Source organism: Triticum aestivum, chromosome 6A (genome assembly GCF_018294505.1).
Source record: "Triticum aestivum cultivar Chinese Spring chromosome 6A, IWGSC CS RefSeq v2.1, whole genome shotgun sequence".
In the NCBI taxonomy this organism is placed as follows: Eukaryota; Viridiplantae; Streptophyta; class Magnoliopsida; order Poales; family Poaceae; genus Triticum; species Triticum aestivum.
This window is the reverse complement of record NC_057809.1, coordinates 190111388-190121648: the sequence shown is the minus strand read 5'-3', so window position 1 is coordinate 190121648 and position 10261 is coordinate 190111388. Positions and strand designations below refer to the sequence as shown.

The 10261-nt window shown below is 45.2% G+C and overlaps 2 protein-coding genes across 4 annotated transcripts; both read right to left on the bottom strand.

The window, feature by feature from the left end:
- Nucleotides 1-781: 781 nt before the first annotated feature.
- On the bottom strand, nt 782-7006 carry LOC123127223 (glycerophosphodiester phosphodiesterase GDPDL7). 3 transcript variants are annotated; one of them, XM_044546808.1, is made up of 10 exons: nt 6729-7006; nt 5831-5948; nt 5404-5700; nt 3360-3469; nt 2765-3263; nt 2534-2572; nt 2154-2441; nt 1930-2069; nt 1364-1844; nt 782-1194 (listed from the first exon to the last, which is right to left on the bottom strand). In XM_044546808.1, exons 2-10 carry the CDS (start codon nt 5928-5930, stop codon nt 899-901), a joined length of 2250 nt encoding a protein of 749 aa, XP_044402743.1. In that variant the 5' UTR covers nt 5931-5948; nt 6729-7006; the 3' UTR covers nt 782-898. The 3 variants fall into 3 exon arrangements, with proteins under 3 accessions (XP_044402743.1, XP_044402744.1, XP_044402742.1); XM_044546809.1 differs by having other exon boundaries at nt 5831-5967; nt 6729-6992; XM_044546807.1 differs by lacking the exon at nt 6729-7006 and adding an exon at nt 6348-6580.
- Nucleotides 7007-7166: 160 nt separating this feature from the next.
- On the bottom strand, nt 7167-9847 carry LOC123127226 (UPF0047 protein YjbQ). The gene is made up of 7 exons (XM_044546815.1): nt 9563-9847; nt 9383-9443; nt 8452-8546; nt 8335-8368; nt 8125-8179; nt 7986-8028; nt 7167-7539 (listed from the first exon to the last, which is right to left on the bottom strand). Exons 1-7 carry the CDS (start codon nt 9635-9637, stop codon nt 7468-7470), a joined length of 435 nt encoding a protein of 144 aa, XP_044402750.1. The 5' UTR covers nt 9638-9847; the 3' UTR covers nt 7167-7467.
- Nucleotides 9848-10261: the final 414 nt, after the last annotated feature.

The following is a 10261-nucleotide window of genomic DNA, read 5'->3' as shown; positions in this document are numbered from 1 at the left end:
CCTCTACTTCGGCTGGGTGGAATCGACGGCGGCGCGAGGGGCCACATATTTCTCTGGCGGCATGGCGCCCGGGGTCTGATGAGGAAAATGGCGGGAACGACAGGGGAGAAGGGGGAAGCAATGGGGAAATGGAGGGAAAAGGCGGGTAAAAAGACGGGGATATGCCTGGTGTCGCTGACAACGAGGCCCCACGTGCCTTTTCGCTTTAGCCGGCGCCCCTGGTGCGCTGAGTTCGGCCCGGGTTCGTTGGTTGTTATTTTGGCCCAAATCGGCGATAAACAACAACCTGGGGGCGCGACTGGACCGATTTTTTGCCGTCCGCCGACCTTGGGGGGGGGGGGGGGGGGGGGGGCGAGTGGAGACGCTCTTATTCCCTTCCACTCCCTCCGCCTACGCGAAGAAAATGAGGCAGCACTGGATGTTTGTTTTCCCATGAAAATGCACTTAAGGGAACTTTCTAAAGGATGAGTGAGGAGGGATTACTTCGTCCCGAACGCCCAAAAATGCAACAGTTCCTTAGGAAACGGTTTCCTCTACATTTCCTGTACTTTTCCTTTGTTCCGATCAGGCCCTTATTATGAGATGGATTCGTTCATAAAAAACTAAATTGATTATTTAGTTTATTTAATTTGAACTGTTTTGTTTGCTGTTTTTACTTCAGGTGGTAAATTCCAGTTCCTCGAAGAGAGGGAGTAAAAGTACAGTTCCCTAAACATTTTGAGAGTTCAGATTCAAGCATGCATGGGATGAAACTTTCTAAAGGTGTGTACTTATGTGCAGGTTGGTGAGGAAGTATCTACTTTAAACAGCAATATGTTACAGAACAGTTCAGGGTGTGAGGAGGAGGAAACATAAGAGGATATCATGTGGTAGTACAATGCCAGTCAGCAATAGATGATCAATGGAAGCCCGAGTACAAGAAGGCAGCAATGCCAGCTGCTACCAGGAAGCAACTGCCGGCACTGGAGCTGTGTGGAGAGGAGCTGCTGTCAGCTACTTTGGGTGCCGCCTCCGGAGGGCCGCTCACCGACACAGGCGGCAGCGGCGGGTCGAGAACATCGGCGGGTTCCAGCAAGGGTGCTGGCGGGAGCGCTGGGGGCAGCGCGCCTGGGGGGACCATGCTCACCAGAGCACCGGGTGCTGCAGCCATGATTGTGTAGGTCAGGTTCTTCGTCGGATCACTGCATGGGCTCCCTGCAATTCATTCAGACAAGAGACAAGGACTGTTACTCTGGCAACTAGTGCAAGTCATGCTCCGATGCGGTCTTCACAAAAGTTGCTGGGATTGCTTGAGCTGAGAAGCTCTTTCGGGTAGCTGCAATCTGAAACTTTTCAATGTGCATAGCGTCAAACAGGTACTTACTGAAGTATGTAGTTGCAGTGGCAGGGAACTCGGTCACAATTCCATCGACGACCAATGCAGCAGAGTATGTGGCGATCTCGACCATCGGATCAGCAAAGTAGTCGAACCCAAAGTTGGTGAACTCATTCTTGAGCGGACCGACGTGCACCGTCAAGTTTGCAGCGTGCAGATTCTCCACCAAATTAGTGAACCCTGTCAGGAAGAAGCCATTGACCTTCACGAGCGAACCGCGGGTCACCATCACTACATCCGCAAACTCCTTGATCTCATCCACTGAAGGCTTGGAAGCATCACTTATTATGGTGCCAACAGTGAGAACACGCTTAAACGATGGGAACTTCTTGAATGCTGAAAGTACAGAGGAGTCGTCTGACTCGATGAACACTTGCTGCTTGCTCTCCTTGTCGTAGCTGGCATTGACCAGTGCACCAGAGACTGCATCTACCAGGCCAAGACCTCTGGTTGCAAGGTATGGAGCATCCTGCTCTCAGCCAAGAATGTTCAGTTCAACGGATTTACGGGGATAACATGAGCAAATAGTAACTTCAGTGAAAAGGATATGCTACCTCTATCTCGATCAGTATACCAGAGACATTGCTACTTTTGGCAAAGTCAAGGAATTCGGGCAAAGTAAAGAATTTGCCAGCATTCTTCGCTGCAGGATTTCTTTTCAGGCCTGCCTGAGCAAATGGACCAGTAAGCTCGGCTGATCAGATGAACAAAAACAAGATGTTAGTGCATGAGAAAGAAAGAATACATGAAGAAATAATTTAATTGTTCTGTTCTTTACGTTTCAAGCTTTGGATCTCGCTCCATGAAAGATCAAACGAGAAAATGCCTGATTTACTCTGTATTTCACTGATAGTAACAACTTTTGTCATGAAAGTGGTTGCTGCCGTCGTGCTGGCAATGAGATCTGCAGAGCCCAGGCAAAAGGCCACACCGTCTTTTGACATCCGAACCGAGCAATCTATTATGTCGGCACCATCTTTCACTGCTTGTTGGTAGGCAAGGTCCGTGCAGCCTGCGTAGACGCCACTTGCGCCATTGTGCGTTATAATGAGTGGCCTCTCTCCATCTAATTGAATAGAGAAATTAGTCAATCGTAGGATGATGATGAGTTAACAAAGTGCATACTGCGATATATAAAGAAAAGAAAAAACAGCTTACTTGAAGCAAGAGCATTTGCTTCATTATGTGCCAAGCACGCTGCAAAGATCCTCAAGATGTTATCAAGGAACAAATAAAAGATGAGAAATTATGCGTAATCAGTATGTTCCTATCATGCGTAATGTGATAATTAACCTGTCATGACAACCCCTATGGTTAGTTGTGGCAATGCTAGGCATCAACCAAATATGCACTTGGCTTTTTCAACATGGAATAGTTCTCAGTGCTTACCGACAGCTCCTGATGCAGTGGGCGGGAAGTCAGTCATCAAACCATCTACAGTGAAGTCTGGGTTGTTTATGAACTGCAAGTATTCCGCAGCAGGATCATAGCTGTAGTTGTAACTCGTAAGGATATCATTGGCAAACGATCCTACATGCACTTCCAGCCCTAGGGCATGTGCATCTTTGACCAAACTGGTAGGTGGGAGCAAGTACAGATTGTTATTCACTGGCCAAACATAATTCCTGGGGACCATAATTCCTGATGCAAAAGCCTTGATGGATTTCAGATCTTTCAATATTTCTCCATATGATTTCTTGACGCTTGTCTCGGTAACATTATCAGCGAGACACCGAAAAATCAGCTTAGCCCTGCCCTTAAGCTTTCCACCAATACTTTTCAAGAATGAAATATCTGGCGAGGATATGTAGGCAATAGGATAATCTTTTGGTAATTTTAATAGGTAATCTTCGATATCTAAATTGTGATCCCTATAAAAACCATCGAACTGCAAAAGGAAACATGAACTTTATTAGATAGAAAACATAGTGCAGTAATATGGGAGCCTTGGTGAACATCTGAATATTAGTGAAATCCCATTTACCTCCACATTAACCCAAATTTGTTGCGGGTGGAGTCCAGCCATATCATCAAGTGTATACATTCCCATCATGGCATCAAATGTGCTTGGGCGAGAAAAAATAGTTTGGATCACTAAGGAACGATCAAGCAACAGGACACGTCAATATTCCGCAACAACAAAAGTTTCAGAAGCTAAACGAAAAGAGGAATTTCAAGGTACACCCAAACTGATATGAGCCGTTAGTTCTGTGTGAACTAGTGGGGGCAGTGGGGATGCTAATATTATTATTACCTTAGGCTGGCCATAGTGGGAGTAACTTAGCTAGTAACATAACGCACCTCAAGGCAAGTTTGTTTACTAGCTAGTAACACAACGCACCTCATAACGCACTATGACTAGCATTATACTCCCTCCGTTTTTATTTACTCTGCATATTAGAGTTGACTGAAGTCAAACTTCATAAAGTTTGACCAAGCTTATAGGAAAGAATATAAATATTTACGATAACAATTTTATATGATGCGAAAGTACGTTCAATAATGAATCTAATGGTATTGATTTGTAATTGTACACGTTAATATTTTTGTCTATAAATTTTGTCAAAGTTTATAAAGCTTGACTTTGACCAAAGCTAATATGTGAAGTAAATAAAAACGAAGGAAGTAGTAGATAGTCCCATAGGGTTAATACGGACTTCACTAAGGTGTGGTGATAAATAAGGAAATAAACAAGGCCAATCAATGGGTTCTATTCTAGTTTTGGATTCACGATTAGCTAGCTCCCGTGTAAAAAAATGTGTTAGGTTTTCTTCGGACTATGTAAATAGTCCGTGTGCCATTAGTAACACATCCATTAATACTCGGAAACTTTCCAAAAAATAATAATAATATGTGTGTACATCAATAACTCAAGTAGGTAGTATATATACACCGCACGAAGCATGAAAGGAAACAGATGGATTTAATTAACACACATCATTTGACCGTCCTTGCATTGTTGATATATTGTGTTAGCTGCTACTCCCTCCGTTCCTATAAATACGGCGTAATTTTTCGTTCGCTAACCCCAAGGAGAGTCCTCAAGCGACGAAACTGACCCATGCTACCCCTGAGAAAAAAAATCTCTCCTAGCATTAGTTAATGACATCCTCACTTGTTGTACCTTGCTTCTCGTACCACAGACCCACACAGCGCCTCGCAAGGCCCCCACGTCCCATAGGATGCGCATATCAAAAGCACTGCAGGGACCGCTTATCCATTGGGGAGAGATGGAGCGGAGGATCAGCACATCACTGGAACTGAGGGAGATAAGACCGAGAGAGTAGGGGTAGTTTGGGGAGAAATGGGTGTACGCCGCACCCTGCGCCTTGTTCAACGGAAAAATTGGAGAAAAAATTTACGCTCTACTCATGGGAATGGAGGGGGTACACGTTATGTAAAGATAACATCACAGATATTCTTTTTGGATGCCACATGTGCTAAAATAATGCTACGAGTATTAATCCTAGTCTAGATGTATGGCCTAGGAAATTAGAAACAGCATCAAAACACATTGAACAAAATGACCCTTTTGTATACATTTTGGATGTTGCAAGAGAAAAGGTATGCTGAGTTATATAGTTCTTGCAATACATTCATGTAATATAAATAAAAATGTTGGTCCCTTTAGTTCTTTACTAGCATATATGAAAGATCGTTGATTATGAAGGGATAATTAGGTCCATAAACAACTTTCCGTTTTAACATGAACAAGAACTTGCTATAAGCTAGTGGAATGCTCAAATAGCCAAAGCTGCCTTTGATCAATGGACCGCTTGGATTAAATACTACTCTTACAGGTCCTAAGAGGTAAGTCGGCGTGTCTCATCTTAAAAGAGCTCAAATGGCAAACCAGCTCCAACAAGGCAAGGATACAATTCCAATCTCACGTGTTCCAAATATGGAAGAAAATGACGAGTGTTTAACAGTTTTGATGCTTTACCATTGCAAATCGTCGTGAAGCACAGATAAAATATAGAATATTTTACTTTGCAGTTCAAACGGTTCAAGAGTTTTTGCATGCATACCTGTGACATTATTTATGAGCTCGTCTGAGGTGAAATCCACAGCAAACCACCCATGAATATCTTCTAAACCCAGCTTGTACGTTTTGTCCTTCTTAGGGTACATTTCAGCAATTAGTGTTGACTTATCAAGCGTTAAGCCACTTCTGCAGAAGCCCACACCGTCACTGGACAATTGCAGATCACACTCCAGAACGACTCCAGGCAAGCTAGCTGTCATCGCAAACTCATACGCAAACTTGCTTGATTCGGGAAATAAGCCAGAGAAGCCTCCACGAGCGATGACTAGAGGAGGACGACCTGTAGGACAATGATAGGATGATTAGCACTTTGGCAACATGGCCCGTGTGGTGGCAAATCAAAATGCTTGATCGAGTGGGGAAAAAATTGAAAGTCGAGCAAGAGAAGAAAAAGGGTAAAAGATGTTTACCATCCAGAGTCTGCCATTTCTCTACTGGAGCATCTATAGCGGCATTGGCTCCATGAAGGAGTATGAGGATCAAAAGCATGTGAGGATATCTACCTCCCATTTAGACAGGAGGAGCACCCTGCAAAGCATAACGCTCCCTTGAGCCCCGGAGAAGCAATCACGAGAATCATTTGGATTTGTTTACAAGGAAAACAACACAAGAGATATATCTATGCACTCAAAAATAATACAAGAATAAAATGAAGAGGCAGAAGGGTTGATCCTCTCAATTTCCATGAATTAAATTAAAAAAGCATGCAAAAGGGTGATTGAAGTGTGAAACAGAAGATGGAAGGATCTGCTACAAGGAAAGATGAATGTAATGTAGCTGCACAGTTGCAGGGGACAAACCCGATCAATCACCGTCTCACCAGACATGCAAAAATTACAGGCCTCAAATTCTAATCCCAAGCTAAGAAGAAGATTTGCGGTGAACGAACGGGGGGAAAGAAAAAAAGAGAGGAGGGCGGCGCCTCACCTCACATGAAACGACGGGAAATAAAATTTAGAGGAGGCGGCGATCTATCTCCAGCCCCACCCAGCCAAGGCTCGCAAAATGTCCCCATATGAGATTGTGGAGCGGAGACGAAGGTGAAGAAAAAGGGGTCTAAAATTAGGAGGACGGGGCAGCCTTTGGCATGCTCGTGCTTGCTTAATTTAGATTCAGAGAAGAGGCCCCGTCTATCTAGCTATAGCTCTCGTGCTCGGCAGTTTCTTTCTTTCTTGTTCCTCATCCGCGTCAGGGATAGGGAGGAAGCAAGCACATAACGCCCCCTCTTTCGCCTGCCTTGCTTTAAAATGCCATGGAATTGAAACGGGAGGGGGGAGGGGGATGGTAACAGTTCTTAACGGCTCTCACCTCGTAACTCCGCCCGTGGGCGCCAAGACGCGCGGTGGCATCGAGGAGCGCGAGCGCGGGGTTAGGCGGGAGAGCATGCAGGCGCGGACGCGACGGAGAGGTCCGGGTGCGCCCTTGGTAGTGGCAGGTTGCGGGGGAGCCCAGCGTCCAGAGTGAAGAGGGCGGCGGCGAGGAGCCGGCGTCGCCGCCCGCCATGGCTTCTCGGAGTGGATTCGGGATTTGGGGGGTGAACTCTTCCGCCACGATTTTTGCCTCGCTTCTCTCGACGTACGCTCGAGCGTCCGTTCGTGCCCGGTGGCCTTGCAAATGAATGGTGCCACCCCATCGTTGCACCTGCACTCCGTTGTCCCTTCGTCAGTTGCAGAGCGCCGGAAGTCGGCTAGTGATTCAACAACTTGTTCAGTTCGATCCGTCTGCGAGGAGGGGGAAAAAGCAATCTGAAATGTCACCGCAGTTGCAAGGCATGTTTATTTCTTCATCATTCATGTAAGTGAAAAAAGACAGATTTCTTCAACTACATGGACGAGAAACTCTTATCTTCTATCCAAACAGCTGGGTACGTCCACATTTTGAACACTCATGTTGGCTCCCAATTTATTCAAATTTTGCACCACTCATTCATACATACAAGATCGACGACCCGTACACGACATGTTCAAAGCTCTCATGTCTTGAGTTTCCGTGCTGGTGCTTAAAGCTGCCCAGCATTCCTCCTTCCTCCAGGTTTCTAATACTCCGTTTAGATTCCGTTGAGGGTGACCACGATTTTACGAGCACTAGCATGATCGCGATGTTCGCACAGCCATATACCCTGAAAAAAGTAGGTTCAGGTGAGATTTTGCAATCCCAGAACAAAACATGCAATCTGCGATAAGTATGGATTCTTCTGTTCAGTTCGTTTCCCAGGGTTTCAACTACTATTGATGTTCTTACTGAGACTAAGCTTGAACATCAGATACTATAATGCACACCAAAGATGCTTGTCCGTACTAAGTATAGATTTTGAATTCAGTCGAAGCATAGTCAATATGAACCTCCTATACAACACTGCTTGCAATTTCATAACTTTTCATTCACCCGGGAATTCTACGCAAGCAATCCAGTCATGCTGTGGCATACCCAACAATAAAGAGAGTAGTATTAAGGATTGAAAGGTGACAACAAAACAGCCATGATGATATGCTAATGAGCAAAGGCTGAAATGGCCAGATAGTAAGAGATGATAAATTCTGGAACATGTATATTTATTTTTCTTACCTGCCAAGTGCCCAGGTTGAGATGTCCATCAGTTATAGGAATTCTGAAGAAATTTAGAGCAAGAATAGAGCTTATTATTATTTTAGACAAAGTAGCAGAGAAATGAAATGGGAGAAAAAGGAAGGTAGCAAACACATACGTCAGAGCACAACCAAACATTGATGATTTAATATGTGCTGGCATGTCATCCGGTCCTGGAAATAGAACTGAAGTATTATGATCTGATCATCTGAATGCAATAAAGGGACTAGTACGGTCTCCACTAATCAAATCACCGCCATGCCACTGTAATTTAAAGTGCAGCAGCCTCTGCTGGTTTAGCTAAACCCAAACACATAACAATACTAACCTTCCATAGTATGCTTCCAAGGAGCAGAGCGGCCCTGGCAATAATCAACACACAGTGAAGCAACACGCAAGTGTTCACACTTTGGAATAAGACAAGAAAAAAAATCAAAGCACTGACCTCTGGGACAATTTTGTTAAGGAATGTTTCGGTGTCAGCCTGTACATCAGAGTCATAGTTCTCATTGATGGTCAGGGAAGCACTTGTGTGCTGCACTGCAGAGCGAAGGAATTTCATTACTGCCAAAATACCTCGAGTATGTGTGCTCTACACGGTTATCAGCTTATCGACATGCATACAAAAAAAATATTGCATCGTTCTCTACATGCTTAATTGGTGACAATTCGATATTTTAGTTTCACCTGTCTACAATAAAGTTTCACTCCTGAATCCTGATGTCTTGCTCCTGTGCTCACTTTTGGTTTAATTATCGTGCTCCATTTTATTATGGTGCTATTTATTGATACTGAACTTCCATAAAGTTATTCAAAACAAAACAGTGCCAAATGATGTAAGCCATGTTCAAAACAAGAAACCTTGATACAGGTCTGAGTTCTCGACAAACACACAAAGCTTTCCTTCCCTAACAATTGTGCACACACACTCTTTACAGTACAACAGACAAGAAACCCTCCCTAAGGCCCGAAAAACACGTAATGATGCTATACAAGCTAACATAATCTTATTAACATTGTACTCCCTCCGTTCACAAATATAAGATGTTCTAGCTTTTTTGTGAATCAGATATGCATAGACATGATTTAGTGTGTTCGTTGGCTCATTTCAGTCGGTATGTAGTCCATATTGAAATATCCAAAACATGTTATATTTGTGAACAGAGGGAGTAGTAAGCACCAAACCCCAAGGCTGGTAGTAAATTTGACCAAGCTATTGAAGCCCAGTGCAGCAACTTTCCATCACATCTATTTCTGTTTAAGAAAAACCTCACTTTCTACATAGAAAACCGTCTAGCATAATACAGCTTGCTGGACGCTGAAGTCTCTAAACGAGAAGGAGCAGATCGTATTCAGTTAGGTGTATCTGTACGTACGGAACAGATGCGCCAAGCCGCACTTGAACCCGGAGAGATCGCCCTCAATCTCCCTCAAAATCTGCAGCGCTCGACATAACAGCAGTAGAATCGCGATCAGCAAAAGGATGAAAGCTCTGGATTGTACGAGCGAGGCGGCGAGGTGAGGCGCGGCTCGGGTGAGATTGAGGGCGAATAAACCTTGGGGGTGATGAGGTGGCAGCCGCGGCGCTGGGCAGGGATGACGACGGTCTTCTGGGCCCACTTGGCGGCCATGGAACGGGGCGGGGCCGGCGGGATGGGGTTGAGCGGCGGCGGCGGTGGCGGCGGCGATGAGGGCGAGCTTTGCGCACGCTGACACGCGGCACCGGAAGCAGCGAGCGATAGGGGCGTCGTGTCCGGGAGGGGATCGCTCGTTCCCTGCTTCTGCTTCCGATGATGAACCAATTCAGCCTTCAAGGATTCGTGGCCGTCGGATGAGCTGATCAACGCTCCTCGCATAGTTTTAGTGAAATTATCTCTTCTCTACTACCAAAAAAAGAGTAAGGATCCATCTCCTGTCTTAGGTCGCTTAGTCCCACTTCCGCTTATGGCTCACCCTCACCTCACCCCGCCCCGTTTCGTCCGGCTCCACCTCGCATGCCAGTTTTATCGTTGATTAGTACCCTCAATACGTCCAAAAAAAACAGGACATGTAAACCATCATTAAAACCTGCCCGTAATTAGGGGGCACGAAAAGTGGACGTAGCTATTATTTGTTAGGGTTGCCACTTATTCAATTCAGTTGCCGCAACAAGGAGGGGGCAGATCTAGAAGACTATGACATCGCCGCCCAAAACTTGGTGCACCATAACCAGCCCCCCCCCCCCTGAGATCGAACCATCCAGGGTGTTGATGAGC